The 19,836-nt window shown below is 42.3% G+C and overlaps 2 protein-coding genes across 6 annotated transcripts in view; one reads left to right on the plus strand and one right to left on the minus strand.

The window, feature by feature from the left end:
* uhmk1 (U2AF homology motif (UHM) kinase 1) overlaps positions 1-19,836 on the plus strand; it is a 142,656-nt gene that overhangs the window by 107,389 nt on the left and 15,431 nt on the right. The window lies entirely within an intron of this gene.
* nos1apa (nitric oxide synthase 1 (neuronal) adaptor protein a) overlaps positions 1-19,836 on the minus strand; it is a 410,966-nt gene that overhangs the window by 11,878 nt on the left and 379,252 nt on the right. For all 4 annotated transcript variants that reach the window (XM_078561751.1, XM_078561752.1, XM_078561753.1 and 1 more), the window contains one exon: positions 5,169-5,502. In XM_078561751.1, the coding sequence (XP_078417877.1) occupies positions 5,169-5,502 (334 nt within the window). The remainder of the gene's footprint in view (positions 1-5,168; positions 5,503-19,836) is intronic.

Below are 19,836 nucleotides of genomic sequence, written 5' to 3' on the forward strand. Positions count from 1 at the left end.
TCTCTGCAATTTAAAGTATAAGTTGCCGATAAACAAGAGAATAGTGTGTAGTTAGTAGTGCTTTTAATTTGTTACAGTAAGTTTTAAAATGTGAAATCTTGCCATGTTCTTCAGCGAGTAAGTTGAAGTTGAAATCTCTTTTTAAAAGCTATCGGTCTCTATAAAGATTGGAACATACTTCATTGGTTGTAAGGTGTTTTCCTGAGTTTATGAAAAGCACATTAAAATGCAAGTTTTTCTTTCGCCTTCCCAGACTCCATCCATAGCCTTATGTACAGGAGGGCGATATTTGCCAAGGTAATGTCACGACTGCCTCCTGTGCTGTATGTACATATCCATTCAGGCTGACACTCCAGTGAGGTTTTTTTTATTCATTCATGGGTTGTGGGTGTCGCTGGCTGGGCCAGCATTTATTGCCCAGTCCTTGTTGCCCTTGAGAAGGTGGTGGTGAGTTGCCTTCTTGAGCCGCTGCAGTCCATGTGATGTAGGTACACCCACAGTGCTGCTAGGAAGGGAGTTCCAGCAGTTTGATCCATCAATAGTGAAGGAATGGCGATATAATTCCAAGTCAGGATGGTGAGTGACTTGAAGGGGAACTTCCAGGTGGCGGTGTTCCCATCTATCTGCTGCCCTTGTCCTTCTAGGTGGTAGTGGTCGTGGGTTTGGAAGGTGCTTTCTAAGGAGCCTTGGTGAATTCCTGCAGTGCATCTTGTAGATGGTACACACTGCTGCTACTGTGTCGGTGGTGGAGGGAATGAATGTTTGTGGATGTGGTGCCAATCAAGTGGGCTGCTTTGTCCTGGATGGTGTCCAGCTTCTTCAGTGTTGTGGGAGCTGCACTCATCCAGGCAAGTGGAGAGTATTCCATCACACTCCTGACTTGTGCCTTGTAGATGGTGGACAGGCTTTGGGGAGTCAGGACATGAGTTACTCATCGCACGATTCCTAGCCTCTGACCTGCTCTTGTAACCACAGTATTTATATGGCTATTCCAGTTCAGTTTCTGGTCAATGGTAATCCCCAGGATATTGATAGTGGGGGATTCAATGATGGTAATACCACTGAACATCAAGGAGCGATGGTTGGATTCTCTCTTGTTGGAGATGGTCATTGCCTGGCACTTGTGTGGCGTGAATGTTACTTGCCACTTGTCAGCCCAAGCTTGGATATTGTCCAGGTCTTGCTGCATTTGGACATGGACTGCTTCAGTATCTGAGGAGTCACGAATGGTGCTGAATATTGTGCAATCATCAGCGAACATCCCCACTTCTGACCTTATGATGGAAGAAAGGTCATTGATAAAGCAGCTGAAGATGGTTGGGCTGAGGACACTACCCTGAGTGGACATACTGCAGTGATGTCCAAGTACTGAGCTGATTGACCTCCAACAACCACAACCATCTTCCTTTGCGCTAGGTATGACTCCAACCAGTGGAGAGTTTTCCCCCGATTCCCATTGACTCCAGTTTTTCTAGGGCTCCTTGATGCCACACTTGGTCAAATGCTGCCTTGATGTCAAGGGCAGTCACTCTCACCTCACCTCTGGAGTTCAGCTCTTTTGTCCATGTTTGAACCAAGGCTGTAATGAGGTCAGGAGCTGAGTAGCCGTGGTGGAACCCAAACTGGGCGTCAGTGAGAAGGTTATTGCTAAGCAAGTGCCACTTGATAGCACTGTTGATGACCCCTTCCATAACTTTCCTGATGATTGAGAGTAGACTGATGGGGTGGTAATTGGCCAGGTTGGATTTGTCCTGCTTTTAGTGTACAGGACATACCTGGGCAATTTTCCACACAGCCGGGTGGATGCCAGTGTTGTAGCTGTACTGGAACAGCTTGACTAGGGGTGCGGCAAGTTCTGGAGCACAAGTCTTCAGTACTATTGCCGGAATGTTGTCAGGGACCATAGCCTTTGCAGTATCCTGTGCCTTCAGCCATTTCTTGATATCATGTGGGGTGAATCGAATTGGTTGAAGACTGGCATCTGTGATGCTGGGGACCTCCGGAGGAGGTTGAGATGGATCATCCACTTGGCACTTCTGATTGAAGATTGTAGCAAATGCTTCAGCCTTATCTTTTGCATTGATGTGCTGGGCTCCTCCATCATTGAGGATGGGGATATTTGTGGAGCCTCTTCCTCCAGTGAGTTGTTGAATTGTCCTCCACCATGCATGATGGTACTGCATTGTCAGGGGTCCTATCCTTCAGGTGAGGTGTTAAGCAATTTCCTTATCCTTGAATGTCAGCACGGGAGTTGTCACAACAGTTGTCAACTGTTGTAAGTTGAACTGTTGTAAATTGAAACACCACATTTACAGTGAGAGACACTCATGCATATGTCCTGCATATAAGTGATCCTGTATCATGCAGTTAGGTCGTGCCTCAATGATTTTATGTGTACAGTCCTTTGAAGATGTGTGTTCTAAGGGTTCTAATTTACATAGATTACATAGAATCTACAGCAATGAAAAGGTCTGTTAGGCCCAACTTATAAATGCTGGGTTTATGATCTACACAAACTTTCTCTCACTCGTCTTCATCTAATCTTATCAGTGTGGAAGAAGTATTTGGACTTATAGTTTCACAGGAGATGAAGGACCTCAGATGATAAGGCTATGAAAAATTCTGAAGAACCTCCAAGTTTTAACTCAAGAGATACATCATACAAAAGTCAAAATGTAACGATGAGTCCATATAAAACCTTATACCTCAGTTAGAGTACTGCGGTATTGGACTCCCTAATAGAGGAAGGAGGTCAAAGCTCCACAGAAGTTCCAACACAGATTCAATAGAATGCATATGAGGAATTAGAAATACAAATGAAACCTTGAAAATTGGGCTATTTCTCATTTGAACAATAGTGATTATGGACAATATGCTAGAAATGTTCAGAATACTGATAGAATGGAAAAAGACTAATAGAAGCAGACTGTTTCCAGTAGGTGAGGGGTCTAGATAGAAAGGCAATAGATGCCAGATCAAATGCAAAGGATTTAGAACAGAGGGCAGAAGAACCTTTGCCACACCGAGTTCACATTGTAAGTTGCAACATTGATTTGTACTGTACTGGGGTTTCGATCTACACAAGCCTGCAGTAAACAGGGAACAAGTTGACAGACAGCGCTTTGTGTATGCCTACTTGAGCCATCTGCTTGGGCAATGCTGCAGAATTACAGAATCTTCACAGTGTAAAAGTAGGCCTTTCAGCCCATTGAGTCTGCAGTGGCTCTCTGAAAGAGCATTCCACCTAGTCCCACTCCCCTTAACCCCATAACCTTGCACATTACTTTTTTTCAGTTAGCCATCCAAATCCCTTTTAGATACCTCAATTGAACCTGCCTCCACCACCCTTTCAGGAAGTTCTTTCCAGACTCCAAACACCCTCTGGGTGAAAAATTTTTTCATCACATCACATTTACTCCTTTTTGGCAATTATTTTGAATCTATGCTCTCTAGTTCTTGATGCTCCCTTGAGTGGGAATAGTGTCTCACTATTTACCCTGTCCATACCCCTCAGGATCTTGAATACCTCCATCAAGTCTCTTCTCAGCCATCTTTTCTCCAAGGAAAACAGTCCCAAGCTCTCCAATCCATCCTCAGAGCTACAGTTCTTTATTCCTGGAATCATTCTTGTGAATCTCCTCTCTACTCTCTCCAATGCCTTCTCATCCTTCCTCAAGTATGGCGCCAGAAATGGATGCAGTATTCCAGACGAGGCCTGACTAGTGTCTTATATAAATTCAACATGACCTCCTTACTCTTGTTCTCAATGCCCCTATTAATAAAGCCTAAGATACTATATGGTTTATTAACTGCTCTCTCAACATGCCCTGCCATCTTCAATGACCTATGTACATATGCGCCGAGGTCCCTCTGTTCCTGCACCTCCTTTAGAGTCTCTCCCTTTATTTTATACTGTCTCTCCATATTCTTCCTGCCAAAATGGATCACCTCACACTTCTCTGCACTGAATTTCATCTGCCATTTGTCTGCCCAATCCACCAACTTGTCTATGTCCTTTTGAAGTTCAAGATTATCCACATCACAGTTGACAACATTTCCAATCTTTGTGTCATCTGCAAATTTTGAAATCATGCCCTGCACACCACTGTCTCAGTCATTAATATATATTAAGAAGAGCAAGGCTCCCAGCACTGACCCCTGGGGAACTGCGCTACAAACCTACAATGGCAGGTCAGGCTCAATGGGCTGAATGACATATTCTTGTTCCTACGGTTCAGGTAGGCACTTTCCTGCTCGGTGCATTGCACTGCTGTCCTCTGAGGAAGGGTGCCCTGGTGTGCCAAATAGGATAATCTTTTCGCATTTCTCTGGCCATCAATCGAGGTTCAGGGGCTATTTCACTCCCATCGCTTGGCCTCAGATTCCGTTGCCTGCTTTTCAAGTTATTTTGGCAGCTACTGGTTTATACCTCCTACAACCTGTGTAAAGACTACACAAAGAATAATAAAACCCCAGGTCACTGGGTTGATAGGATGACAATGCCGCCTTGATAGACATGCCACACCGAGATAATGCACCACCCTCATGCTCTCTCCCACCCTCCCAACTGAATGCTGGAGACATGCCACCAACTCCTTATGATCCTCAATGAGTCACTGCTCCCGTGCTTGGAGAGCGCTGCCAGCCAAGCTAAAATGCCAGGGAACCTAATTGTGTTCTTCTACAAGAATTGTGCAAATTTATGCTGGTGCCACAGAGTTTGGAAAAGTACAAAGACATTCCGAGACCTTTATATTCAACATTAAATAGCTTTCGCATTTTTGTTTGAAGCGTTTAAAACCTATCGGTCAGGCATGTTGTGCACCAATGCAACTACTGCTGATCTGACAAACATATCCAGAGAACGTATTTAAGGAGGAGCTAGATAAACAGATGAGGGAGAAGGAAATGGAAGGTTATGAAGATGGGGTGAGGTGAATTCAGATGGAAAGTGGTTCATGTGGAGCAGAAACACAGGCAGAATGGCCTGTTTCTGTGCTGTAAACACAATGTAAATCTATGTAATTTACTAGGAAACTGTCTGTAATGACAATCACATGCAAATCCTACAATACATTAGAATACTCATGCAGTGGTAGTCATATACCAACTGAACATTCTCCTTGTCATGGTAGGGAGACTCATTCACATTGAGCAGCTTGACTTACATTCCATTGTTGTCCGCAGGTCCTTTCTCATCCCTTCCCGCCATTGAAACCACCCCCTCTGCATTCTTGTTGACCTCGGTCACGCCGACATCCATTGTAGTACTCTGCTCCTTTCTTCGAAGCAGGTCGTTGACCTTTGCTCCCATGGCCTTCCCCAGGTTGATGGCGCTCTTAAGGTGCTGGCTGTTGATGCCTCCACTGCCCGATCTCCCGCCTGATTCAGCAGCAATGGTCGTTGAGGAGCCAGCTAGGGCTGCTTTAGTGGAGGCAGCCCTGCCGTGGTGAAGTTTTGGCGTGGGGGCGGTATTAGAATTCTCAAACATGCTTTGGTCAACTGCCCAAAAGGAATGAAGAAAAAAACACAATTAGCTTTTCTTTCACATGGTCAGACAACGCAGATCATTATAATTATCAACTACTTTTAACAATTGACAACAAATAATTTGTTGCAACCAGATAACCATTGGCCTGCAGTTTCAGCCTTGGGCACAGCCAGCGATCTGGGCGCAAAGTGCCCCAAAATGTCCGCTAGTTTTGAGGAGTGCCTTTTTCCCTCAAGTTCCCATTTTAACTCAGTGACATGTTGTCAAATGGAAAATCTACCTGCAATCGGGCATTGCTTTAGAACACAATTATTAAAAAATTGCTTGCTTTGAAAAATACTCTTTGACATATCTAAGACAGGTAACTTGTTGCAGTTTGACGAATACAGCTGAAAATGGGCTTCTCGCAAAATGATGAGAATTTTTACTCACTCTCATTTACTACTCATGAGAAACCCAATTCTAAATAACTGAGGAAGACTGAAAAGTTTAATTTTCAGAGCCTCCTCAATTGGTGGCAAACGGGCACAAGTAGTGGAACCTTGCCTTGTTGACTAATTCGATCTTGGGCTGCGGCCTGTTTTGTGGGCAGAGCTCTCTTCTGGTTGGGCGTTTTCTTGAATGAGCGCAAAAGACACTAGATTTGCACTGGAGCTAAATTGTATTTAAAATCCTGCGATCTTTTGCACTGGTTCGATCAATTTTGGGTGAAATTTCGCAGAAAAATCCATCACAACCTAGTGGAAAATCCAGGTCAATATTCGTCAATGGAAAGAGAGTCAGGATGGAAGATGAAAAAGAAATTCTCCAATGGTATTAATACGTGATGGGAGCGAACATAGAAGTATCTTACCTTTTGAAATAAGAGCTCAGACAGCATTAAAGCAAAGGAGAAAGTAAAAGAGAACAAGACATAGCAAGAAAAGAATTATTAATCAGCAGTCAAAGATTCACGCACGTTCAGTAATAATGGCCCACGTTGTACAAACCCAACTACAATATACTGAAATTTCTCTCCTTATTTCACAGAAAAATTATTTTAAAAGTGGCACTATCAAAAATTTGGCGTATTTAATAAGTGTGCATAAGCATCAAGAGATCCAATAATTAAATAGTCACTATTTCCAGACCTGTCTCCACATTCAAAATTTGCAACATGTATCTGAAACAGGATAGGGATTGCAAAAATGGAACCTGCAGAATATCCATATATATAGATATATATATATATTATATATATATGACATTTTAGAATAGTCATGATCTTAATCAATATATATGGCACTATTATTAACAAATTTTTAACAAGTATCACAAATGCTCCACCACTGTGTAAATTCAAAACTAGCTGAATTACATTTTCCATATATTTTTGCTATACCCATTTATCAGCCTCATTCAGATGGCCATCACAGAGGCAGCCAGACCTCGGAGCTTTGTGTCAATCTTCCCCTTGCTGCTTTGTAATTGCTTTATGAGAAACCCCTTGTGAAGCAGGACTGGCCATTCCCTTCCTTCCCTGTTATCTGAATATGCTGCTTCACAGCAATATTAGTGCCAAAAACAAAATCAATTGCAGTGCATTTTTACTTTAGTAAAATATTGGGGTCAGGAGGTTTGTTGTTTAATCTTTAAAACTGTTTGCGATTCTACATTGATTTCAAGGGGAAATCGGATGGCCACTTGAAGGAAATAAACTTGCAAGGCTACAATATGGGACTGACTGAATTGCTCCATAGAGGGCCAGCAGAGACTCGATGGGCTGAATGACTTCCCTCTATACTGTGATGACTCTATGATGTTGTGGCAGGTAGCTCTATCCAACAGTAGTGGCAGCCATTTTCCATGCCAACGCCCCGAACTGGAAGCTCCCAAGCACTGGGAGGAACATCATCAGGAACTTGGCAAATTTAAACAAATGTATCTGACCCCAGGAAATTTGCCAGGGGCACGTGGCATGTCAGTCAGGCTAGTGCAAAAGCTGTCTCACCACATTTCCAGTGACACTGGCCCTGGAGAGGTGGCTCCCAGCCCATTTGTTTACAGAACACACATAGGTGTCATATTCCGCTTTCGGTAAGGAACACAATTTTTAATTTTTTTTTCTCGAGAAGTTCTTCATCTCAAACTTAAATTGAAGGGACATGCTTGATTACTTTGTTTGATTACTGCTTGCGAGCGGCTTCCAGATTCCTGGTACTGCATTGCACTCTTCAGCAATAACTATTCATGAATAAACCAGTTGAGTCTGTTACAAGTACTGCCTGGTTTCCCGATGTTATCTATCTCTTGAAGTGACAAGAGACATAATGTAATCTGATTTAATTTCCAGCAGCAAGTCTCCAACAATAAAAGGACAGTATTGCGTGTTCAATGGAATGCCATTGCCCAAATGCTACTTAGCACACAAGGTTAAGCCTCAGATCGTGGAGGATCTAGCTTTAATTGAAGCCCATTTCGTGTAAATCTTGCCAATCAGAAAAAAAATCTATCAGGAGCAAGCCTCAATGAAACTTACCGAATAATAGTTTCTCCCACCAGAGTAAAGTGAGTCCCTTCCTCATGGCTTCACTGCTTATATCCAAAACTTTGGTTTATAGATCTCCTGTCTCCCCTCCAAGCCTTCCAATGAATCCAATTTTATTATGGTCACTATTCCTATGATTTTGCCTCATGCCAGAGTGCCAACTATAGTTTGCTACTCATAACTATATAGTGCTTTGATGAGGTGTTGCTTTAGAAACTAATTAGTCCTTACCCATCATGTTAAGTCTTGTCATGTGTGCTCTGCCTGAAGGTAGGTCCTTAGCTCATTGTTGGCTAATAGTTCATCCTGAGCTGTTTCCTTGGCAGTTTTTTTCAGTGGTATTTTGCCATTACCTTCCACTCTCAGGGGTAGGGCAATGTGGGAGGTCCCAAGTCTACCTCAGCTGGAACGGGAATCGAACTCGTGCTGTTGGTGTTTTTCGGAACCACATGCTAACCGCCTAGCCAACTGAGCTAACTGCACCCCCACTTCTTACCAATATCCCAGTTCATAGTAGCAGATGACACCAAAATAGGTGGGAAAGTAAGTTGCAATGAAGAAATAAGAAATTTACAAATAGATATGGACAGGTTAGGTGAATGGGCCAAAATTTGGCAGATGGAGTTTAACGTGGATAAGCGTGAGATTATCCATTTTGGTCAGAAGAATAAAAAGGTGACTTATTATTTAAATGGAGAGAAACTTCAGAATGTTTCAGTGCAGAGGGATCTGGGTGTCCTCGTGCGTGAATCGCTAACAGCTAGTATGCAGGTACAGCAGGTAATAAGGAAGGCAAATGGAATTTTGGCATTTATTGCTAAAGGAATAGAGTATAAAAATAGGGAAGTGTTGTTGCAACTGTACAAGGCATTGGTGAGACCGCACCTGGAGTACTGTGCACAGTTTTGGTCCCCTTACTTGAGGAAGGATGTAGTTGCATTGGAGGCGGTTCAAAGGAGATTCACTAGATTGATTCCAGAGATGCGGGGCTTGTCTTATGAGGAGAGTTTGAGCAGTTTAGGCCTATACTCGCTAGAGCTTAGAAGGATGAGAGGAGATCTAATTGAGGAAAATAAGATGCTAAAGGGGATAGACAAAGTAGACATGGAGCAGATGTTTCCCCTTGTGGGGCATCCTAGAACAAGGGGCCATAGTTTTAGGCTAAGGGGTGGTAGATTTAAATCAGAGATGAGGAGGAATTACTTTTCTCAAAGGGTCGTGAATCTGTGGAATTCACTACCTCAGAGTGCAGTGGATGCCGGGACGCTGAGTAAATTTAAGGAGGAGATACAGATTTTTAATTAGTAATGGGTTGAAAGGTTATGGGAAGAGGGCAGGAAATTGGAGTTGAGGCCGAAATGAGATCAGCCATGATCGTATTGAATGGCGGGGCAGGCTCGAGGGGCTGAATTGCCTACTCCTGCTCCTAGTTCTTATGTTCTTATGTTATATGCAAGTTGACCTTTCTCATTATTACTATTTTTCACATATTCACAACACAGGAACAGACCATTTGAACCAACTGTTCTATGCTGGTGTTTAAGCTTCACTCGAGCCTTCTCCCACCCAACTTCATTTAATCCCATCAGCATATACTTTGATTTTTTTTCTCCTTATGTACTTCTCTAACTTCCCCTTAGATGCACCTATGTGCTGGAAAAACTCAGCAGGTCAAGCAACATCTGGGAGAGAGAAACAGCATTAACATTTTGTGTTGAACATGACGTCTTTGGAACTGAAGGGAAGCAGAAATGTGATGGGTTTTATACCGTTCAAATGGGGAGGTGGAGGTAGAACAAAAGGAAAAGTCTAGGATAGGTTAAAGAGCCACACTATTTATCTGTGCCAGCTGTGGGAGGAACTGCCACTCTGAATCGGCCTCTACAGCCACAACAGACAATGCTTAATCCAGAAGTGACGTACACCCCGGGCACGGTGCATCATCTCCCGAGACGGAAGGATGGCATCACTCCTTTACTCTCTCTCTTTAGTTACTGTCCTTCTCTCCCTCTTCTGATCTGACCATCTTCACTCCTCTCCTCAAAAAACTCACCCTTGACTCCACCATCCTTGCAAACTACTGCCCCACCCCCCAAATTCATGCTTTACTGGGATGCTATGTTTGAATCACTGTCCAAGAATCCACCAGACGTAGGTCCCTCACAGCAAAAGATGGATTTAGACCCAAAGATTAAGCAGTAATTTAAATATACTGACATTTATTTACAATCCAATTCACAATCCCTCCAATCAAGTTTCTGCCTATTTCTACCCCTGAAATGTTGCCCCAGTCTGCTCCTCTCAGCATGACTGCTGCTGGAAAACTCATTCATGCTTTCATTACCTCTAGACTCGACAATTCCTGGCTGGCCTCCCATGTTTGCCCTTGTGTAAACTTGAGGTCATCCAAAACTCTGCTGCCCATGTCCGGTTCACTCATCACCGTTGTGCTTGCTGACCTACACTAGCTCCCTTGGTTTTATCATCTTCATCTATGTTTTCAAATCGCTCCAGGGCATCCTGGAGTAACTCTGCTCCTGGAATAACTCTGATCCTGAAGTGATTCTGATTGATCCTGGGGTAACAGACTGATCCTGGAGTAACTCTACCAATCTTGGGGTAACTTACTTATCCTGGAGTAACTGATTGATCCTGGAGAAACTGTGACTGATCCTGTCCTACAACTCTCCAAAATATTTGTGCTCCTTCAATTCCAGCCTCTTGCACACCCTCAATTTTAATCGCTCCATCATTTGGCGGCTGTGCCTTCAGCTCCCAAGGCCTTAAGCTCTGAAATTCCCTCCTTAAATTTCCCCACTTCTTTTTTGCTTTTTTAAGATGCTCCTTAAAACCTGCCTCTCTGACCAAGCATTTGATTACCTGTCCTAGTATCTCCTTATTTGGCTTGGTGTCAAATTTTGTTTGAGAATGCTCCTGTGAAGCACCTTGGGATGTTTAAAGGTGTTACATTAATATAAGTTGCTGTTTTTATTGTTCTTGTTCAGCAATAAATTGTTCATTTTCCATACTTATTTTGTCATTGTGTCTTTCACTAAGCATTCTTCCATTACTCTTGTCACTTCAATTATTCACTGGCCTCCTACTTTCTCTATTCATCATTCCTACCATACCATTTGTCTGAGTTATGAATGTCATTACCCTTTATGTGTTATTATTACTCTGTGCTACCTCATTAGTTCAATGTGCATCTCAAGCATCTCATTAGACCATATCAGTGTTCACCATAAACTTAAACTGGAGTCAGATAGAATGGAGAGGGAATATTTAGAATGACAGATTTTGTGTCAGCAGAAATACATCAAAGCCACTGTTCCATGTGTGGTCTATAGTTCCTGAATGTTACAGATCTACGATGGCCTAACTGAATGGCAGAACAGGCTCAAAGAGCCTAAATGGTTCTATGTCAAAAGCATCTAAGTTTTCATCTAAAACCGCGATAAGTAGAACTATGGGACAAGTACAATGTTGCAAAGATTGAACTTGTGATGCTGTTCAATTCAAAACCAGAACTTACCAGGAAGTCTCGGTTTAATCCGAAATATATCAAACTGACCTCCACCCTTTTATTGGAAATTTAGCTGTTTAGTAAGATCTCAAGTCCCTGTGGTTTTCAAGTGGTTGCAAATTGAATTGTCCCGGTGTTTGCTGCATTCCTGACAGCTGTGGCTCCAGGCCACAGCAACACTTCCCTCCATTCACTTAATTGGAGGTTACTAAAGTTTAACAAATGAATTTGATAGTTTCAAGATTACACTCGGGGGGAGATGTAGAGTAATGGGCTAATGGTTATGTTAATGAGACCATAACGATATTAATGATGTAACTGTGACATCAGGAGTCAGGATGACCGAGACACACCGAGAGAGTTAGACACAGAGCAATCTGTGTGCTGAATACCATGTGCTCATTATGATTCCTTGTAAATAGTATAGGTAAATAGTTTTAGCAAAATTATAGATCTATTTCAAGTCACTTGTAGTCTAGTTGAAACCTTATCGAAACAGTTGCAATTGTAATAAGTAATAAGAATAGGAACTTTCTGCCATAAGGAATGGTTGAGGTGAATAGCATAGATGTCTTTCAGGGGAAGCAAGATAAATACATGAGGCAGAGTAGAATGATAGGATGGAATGAATAGGTTGAGAGGAAAATCATGTAGAGCATAAACAACAGGGACTGGTTGGGCCAAATGGCCTGTTTTTGTGCTGTAATTTTTTTGTATTCATTCATGGGATGAGGGCGTCACTGGCTAGGCCAGCATTTATGGCCCATCCCTAATTGCCCTTGTTCGGAGGGCATTTAAGAGTCAACCACATTGCTGTGGGTCTGGAGTCAAATTTAGGCCAGACCAGGTAAGGACAGCAGATCTCCTTCCCTAAAGGGGCATTAGTGAACCAGATGGATTTTTACAACAAGATTTTTTATTGAATTCAGATTCCACCATCTACTGTGGTGGGATTCAAACCCGGGTCCCCAATGCATTACGCTAAGTCTCTGGAATAACAGTCCAGTGACAATACCACAATGCCACCACCTCCCCAATGTCCTAACACCCCTCAGTGATCCTGGCTGAAAAGTGTGAAAGAAGTCAGTAATAACCTTAACATGGCTACCAGCTCACACATGAAGAATGGTCACTTGGGCAAGTGATACTTCGTAATTATCTCAAGCGAGGAGAGGAGAAGCCTGCCCTGGGGAGGGATTATTACCTTAAAGAAATAACGTGCAACATTATAATCAGTTCGCAGCACCAAGAATTTATCTTGGGGATATTCCTGTGATCTCTGTATCAGATTGTGGATTAACTGGGAATCAAATGAAGCACCCCACCCCCACCGAGGTCATCACTGTTGCAAGAACAGTTTTCCTTTGGGAATGGGGAGTTACATTTGTACATGATTGCTCACAATTGGAGAGTTAGTCTTAAAAACCCAGTACACCTTGTGAACACTCTACAAGGTTTGAGTCTTCGCACGTTAATGTGATTTTTAGCCAGAAGTCTGACAGGGAATAAACTGGGTCTAACGCTGCCTTTTTGTTAAAAAAAAGAAACCCCTGGACGAAGAACACAAGAAACAGCCATGATTACAAAAGTAGGTTTATTAAGCAGAAAGCAGATTGAGGACAGCAACACAGCAAGTGGACTTACAATACCAAGAGAATATTGTCAGAGAGAGCCAAGTGTACAGAGTCTGTGGGTTAGAAGACAGCAATGAGCTCCTGCTGTGTCAGTAAGAAAGATTCCAAAGCAAATAACACAGCGATAATTAGTGAAGGGTTTGATCAATAGAATCAGTCATTGCCTCCAGTTGGATTTTCACTGTTACAGCAGACTTACAGTGCAAGGATCACAATCATCAGCATTCAGTCACTTTTAAGAGCCTCAGAATGACACCAGGGTTGAAAGGGTTAAATTGTGAGGGCAGGTCGCATAAACTTGGTAAGTATTCCCTTGAGATTAGAAGGATGAGAGGTGAACTAATCATGTTATTTAATGTTTATAAAGGGGTTCAATAGTATAGGTTTAGAAAAACCACATCCAGCTGGTGAGGGAATTCAGAAAAAGAGGCCTACACAGAAGCTGAAAATTAAAGTTCGGCTGTGCAGGAGTGAAATCAGGAAGCTATCTGTCGTGTAAAGTGTTGTGGAAATTTGGAACTCTCTCCTTCAACAGGCTGTGGAAAATTGAGTTCCATATATTTTTGCTGGATAAGGACATCAGGTGTAAGGGTCAAAGGCGAGGTACACATCAGTCTCGATCTAATTGATTGGTCTGCTCCTGTTACTAGGTTCCTCCCAGTTAAATAATCAACAGTCACTATTTGGGACTCTGACTCAGGAATCAAATCTGAGCTAGAGTTATTACCTTCAGGAGATGGGGCAGCTGATGGATTGTGTGGTGAGTAAAATTGTTAGGGCACTGGAGTAGTTGATTTGAACGTCACTATGGAAATCCCCCATGTGTTCCACGATGCCACTTGTCATCGTCAAAGGTGACAGCATCAAAGACTTTTAAAACAGTGTGGAGGTTTTCTTGCAGAAAAGTTAACAATTACTGTGGTAGTATAATAGCTTCTTGCTTTGTCAAGCACACATTGAATAAAATAGACTTGTTCAAATATTGCTACATTCGTTTCATAATAAATGATGTCCCTATGACTAAATGCAACAGAGTATTCCTCAGAGATAAAAACAAAAAGCTACTGCGGATGCTGGAAATCCAAAACAAAAACAGAATTACCTGGAAAAACTCAGCAGCTCTGGCAGCATCGGTGGAGAAGAATCTGCCAGACCAGCTGAGTTTTTCCAGGTAATTCTGTTTTTGTTGTAGAGTATTCCTCAGGCCCATTTTGAACACGCTTCTCCAATGGTAAGATGGAACTGAGCCACATAAAGGAGGAAAGCTGTATTAACATGTTGGAAAATGTGAACCTCAGGCAAGGACAAGATAAGGTTTGCACTGGAATCCATGCCAACACTCAGCACTGATGCTCCTAATGTAGGCTTGGCACTTGAGCAATGCAATTGCATCACAGCACAAATCACTGCCTCCAGAAACAAGACAGGGCTGCTTGAAGGATAAGTGTCCTGTTTTATTGTAAGAATGCATATGGTGAAGAAAACAGCCTGACATATTGCAAATTCAAGGTTAAAAACTGAAAGGGAATATTTTTTCTTTCCAGGCCCCCACTGGACACAGCATACCAGAGGTCCAGTATGCCTGAAAGGGATTTTTTTTTCCCATTCTTGGGGCATCCTCCATGATGTTGCTCTAGAATTAGGAACATCAAGAGAAATTAAACTGTAGGCCTATGAAGCCTGGGGCTACAGTCCTGGCAATTGGCTTTGGGGCTTTCTGGTGGCAGAAGGCCTCAAGGCTTCAAGTTCATACAAGGGAAGTGGGGCTTTGGGGGTTGGACAGTACTTGGAGGGGGAAAGAGGATTATGTCAATGGCTATGTGAACCCTTCTTTTCTCAGGGTGATCGAGAGATGCCTGCAAACTCCCCATTCTGTGGAGGGTTCTGGAGCATGGTTCACCTCCAGATTTTTTTCAGTAGCCTTCCATTTGGGCAGCCGCATGTGAAGTCAGAAGAAAGTGAGTCAGGGGGTTTGGCACCTTGTTCAACCTCAGCGATGTTGCTATTTGGCTACAAAGCTTCCTACAGGTGCATGCCCAGTTGTGTGAAATTGAGGAAGCATTGGAAATGCTGGGGCAGTCTGGTGGAGGCAGAGGCCTGAGAGAATGGGCCTCTGCCCTCGTATCCCCTTTGATGTGCCTGGAAACTGAGCACTGCCCAGGTGGAATGGAGAGAAAATTGTACCTCAAAATTTTATGTCACTGAGCCTCTACATGATGTGCTGATTCCTGGGATGGGAGCGTTGTCTTACGAGGAGAGATTGAGTAGACTAGGTCCATATTACCTAGAATTTAGTAGAATGTGAGGTGAACTAATTGAAACATATAAAATTCTTAAAGGAATTGAAGGGGCATTTCTGGATGGGTGATTCCCCTGGCCGAGGAGGGTAGAACTAGGGGGGTCACAGCTTCAGAATAAGGGGTCGGCCATTCAGGAAAGAGATGTGGGGAAACCTCATCGCTGAAAAGGTTGTGAATTTTCTATCCCGGAGGGCTGTGGATGCTCAGTCATTGAAAATATTCAGGACAGAGATCAATGGATTTTTGGCTACTAAGGGAATTAAGGGATTTGGGGATAGTGCAGGGAAAGTGGAGTTGAGGTGGAAGATAAGCCATGATCTTAGTGAATGGTGGAGCAGACTTGAAGGGCTGAGTGGCCTTCTCCTGCTCCTCTTTCCTTATGTTCTTATCTTTCGATTGAAAAGTGGTCCTCAGATTTTCCATTAATTTAACCTTTCCTTACACAGACTATACCTTACTTTGAAATCCACAACTTTAGTTTCTTGTTATTCACATAGGGCTTGGTCTATGACCCTAGCTTTTCTCCTTCATCCTGCCCGGTGTCCAATATCTTCCCCAATCCTGGCCCCTGACCCTTCTAGTGGAGGACCTTGGCACATTTTGCTTTGTTAAATAAATACAATCCATTACTTTTTTCCCAACATTTGAAAACTGGAAGTCCAAAAAGGCAATCAAACTACTGATGATTGAAATCCTTGGCCTGAACATAAAGATTAGAAAAACCAGCTTAGGTCACATCATGTAACATCTCCTCAGGTCAGCCCAAAATATATTTTGCTTTCTTAAGGCTCTCTGCTCCCCACTACTCGATGATCTCAGCTGCCAATCTGCAATGATGCAGACTTAACCTATGCTGGTGCAATCGAAACCTGGACTCACGTAAACAACCCACGAAAGGGAAGCCACTAAAAAACGAAAAAGCCGGAAACCTCAGTGATGGTTTTAAGACAAAGCCATGAAACAGATGGTTGTATTGAATCTACCGCACTTGCCTACATTCGGACAATAACAGCTGTTTCTTGATTACTGATGCAGCGAGAGTCCATTAAAGAGCTGCGTCTAAACGATTTCCATTAGTTTCCAAGTGCTTAGGTTCATAATCATTGCACTTAAGCCAATGTGCATTGTAAGTGATAGACTGATTTACTTCAGAACTTGTTTCCGTTTGATAATAGGCAAATTCAAGGGAATATTTTAGAGATGATCGATTGGAAAGAATAAAGCTTACCCTGCTCCCTATTGGTATAACACAGGCCCACATTTACAGGACCTCCAACCAGCAACAGGTAAGAGAGCAAAATATATTTCTGGCTGACTCAATGACTACACAGAAACTTCTTTTCTCTGCCAGTACAAAAAATACTATTTTTCATCACAAAATACTTTCTTATTTATGTACAGAAAGTGGAAGAGAGCTGGGTATGGGCATGCATAAGCCCTGGATATCCTTGCTAATTCTGGGACGCACATCTGTGCAATACTCTGATTGAAAAACGGGGTGGGGGGGGTACATTGTCCACGCTTCATACTTCCAGCTATGTTATTAACATATATTACAGTGAAACAGAGCTCAGTGCTAGATACAGAACAAGGAGCAGAATACAGTTCTTCAAATTCACTGCCCTTCATTACCTCCCAATAACTGAGTGCCCTTGCAGCTTTCAATGTACTCCTGGGTTTTACAGGAAGATCTGCAGCCATGCTGTTGGATACTTTTTAACAAGACTAAAGCAAACGTAGAGAGCCACAGATTATTTCTCAGTCCTTAACGGTTTCAGAAACAGCTTTGCCACATTTTCCTGCAGACTGAAAGTTACTACTCAAAAAGGATGAGAAGGTGTTTTGACAGTCGACGTTTCCTTGTCTCTGCACTTGTATCATAACCTATTATACTTACTCATCAAATATGACACTCTAACTTACAGATCCTCTTCTAAGGATACCAGCAGTAGCGCTCCAAGTAAAGAGCAGTAGATGGCTATCCATCAGGCCTGAACCAGCACTAAAATGCTTAACTCATTCCCCCCTCTGCTTCCACCAACTCAACCTTTTCCATTTTTTATTAACCCTCTCCTGTCAAAAGGTGGTTTCAGCATTCAGAGCTCAAGTTCCCTCTTTCACTGAAAAACTCCGTACCTTTCCTTTCCTGATTGTTTATATTAATGCGCAATAAGGGTTATGATTGTAACACAGCTTGAAGCCGTACGTTTCTTGGCACAGAATGATCTCAGAAGAAACCACTTTATTTGCCACAGTTTTCACATCAAACATAAACGGTGAAACATTACTCAGGGGTGAAGGTAAATTTGAACATTAGTTTTTAATTCCATGTGTTGTTCCTTTTGCAGAAGAATTTTGATTTGTAATTTTTGAAAAAAAAGAAACACATTTCCCCAGCGCTCCAGAGCAGCTCTCAATCTGGCCTTCAATTAAAATCCAATCGCTTTCACTGGGACTAACCCAGGATTCAAAGCAATGGTCCCTGTCAGTGGTGTCACTAAGGCAGCCTGGCAGCCAGGGATGCCCAACTTGAGCGTCTCCATTTCGAGAAGAAAACTGATGACTTAAGATCCACCCCCCCAACTTTTATCCTGCAAAACGGGGGAAGTTTCAAGCTTTTTTGGAGAGATTAGCAAAACTGCGATTAAAGTAGAGAAGGTAAAGGGGAATTGAACAGAGGTGTTCAGAATTACGTGGGGTTTTAATAGAATAAGTAAGGAGAACCTGCTTCTCCTGACAGGAGAGTCAAACAGAGGGCACAGATCTAGGTTAATTGGCAGAAAAGCCAAGGGGTGGGGGGGGTGGGAAGATGAGGAAAATTTTTTAATGCAGCGACTTGTTATGATTTAGAAAACATTTTTTGAAAAAAGTGATGGAAGCAGGTTTGATCATAATTTTCAAAAGTAAAGTGAATGTACAGTAAACTAAAGAAAAGAAAAAATGTGCAGAGATATGGGGAAAGAGCAGCAGAGTGCAACTAAGTTAATTCTTTCAAATTAGCTGCTACAAGCATGATGGGTGAATGCCCTCTTCCTGTACTGTAAGATTCTATGAGCTTTGAGTCTCCTTATGAATTACCTTCCCTTTAAGTGACAAATTTATGCCTACAGTGATAATACTATAGCGTAAAACACATCAATTTTTATTAGCATCACAAAGTAGTGCAGGGAGCAGGGTAGTTACGAGTTCAAAGCATTTTTCACACATACACACAAGAGAGCTATTGCTTTGTCCCTACATTGCTTTAAAGGGCAGTGTCTTTATGAGAAACTGTTTGGCAAGCCTTCATTGTTTTGAGAATAATAGAGTTAAAGGAGCTGCAATTCATTTTCACTACAGTGTCACCTAAGATATGTCACTGTCCTCAGCCTGCAGTTTTAAATAAAGTTCCAGTCAAGTATTTTTCAAGAAGACTTGAAAGTCTATCCCTTTGCCGCTCTGCCTTAAAGCTTCTGCAAGGTAACCAGCTTGTGTTTGACGTTTTCATCTCCGTTTAAAAAAATAAAGCAGAGTTGAAAGAGCTGTCTTTTTAAAAAGTGCTTTGACAAATTTTTTGCTAATTATTTGCCGACACAGGCCTTCTTGCACAAAGTGCGTCGCTGCATGGAGCATCACTGGGAGCAAAAGGATGCACAGCTCCTTCCGCAACAGCAGATGCCCTTTAAACAATATGGGGGCTGATCAAAACAACACCCAAGTGAAACGCTGCAAGTAACTCTGTTATAAACCACAAAAAATTGGCAGCTCTTTGCAATCGTTGAAGAAGCAGGTCTGAAAATCCAATTTGTACAGGACCTACTACCAAGCCACCGGGCTGAGCTAATGATGCTGGCATTTCACACACGACCTTCATTTACTCCCCTCTGCAGCACTAGGCCCAGGGAGGCGAATAAACCTTCACTTTACACTCAGCATTATTCATAATCCATTATAAATACCGTGTAGATGGGGCTGGTTTAAAGAGTGTTGTGTTTATACAGAGAAAATGCAGCATATATATATTTAAAAAAGCAAACACAAAATAAACTTTGCTTCTGACAAATCACATTTTTAAAAAAAAAAGACTAATGTAGTAGGTAAAACAAAATTAGATTGAAAAGTACCAGTCCATATTCTATGCCGATTATGTGTATATCAGTTATGAAAAACAAAGAGGTTATTATTTCATTCTATAATGTGGTTGCTTCTCCTGCAGCATGACCCGGGCAGACAGAATGGGAAGGTGTCAGTATGCAGTCACTTGATGCTTACAATTTGAAGCAAATTTAATGCGCTTCAATTATTCATAAGCCAAGCCTGCAGACATGTACGACCCCCAAATCACCCTCATTAATCACAGGACTTAAAGGGAAAGAAAA

The sequence above is a fragment of the Cetorhinus maximus genome, chromosome 17, assembly GCF_964194155.1.
Source record: "Cetorhinus maximus chromosome 17, sCetMax3.hap1.1, whole genome shotgun sequence".
NCBI classification, from domain to species: Eukaryota; Metazoa; Chordata; class Chondrichthyes; order Lamniformes; family Cetorhinidae; genus Cetorhinus; species Cetorhinus maximus.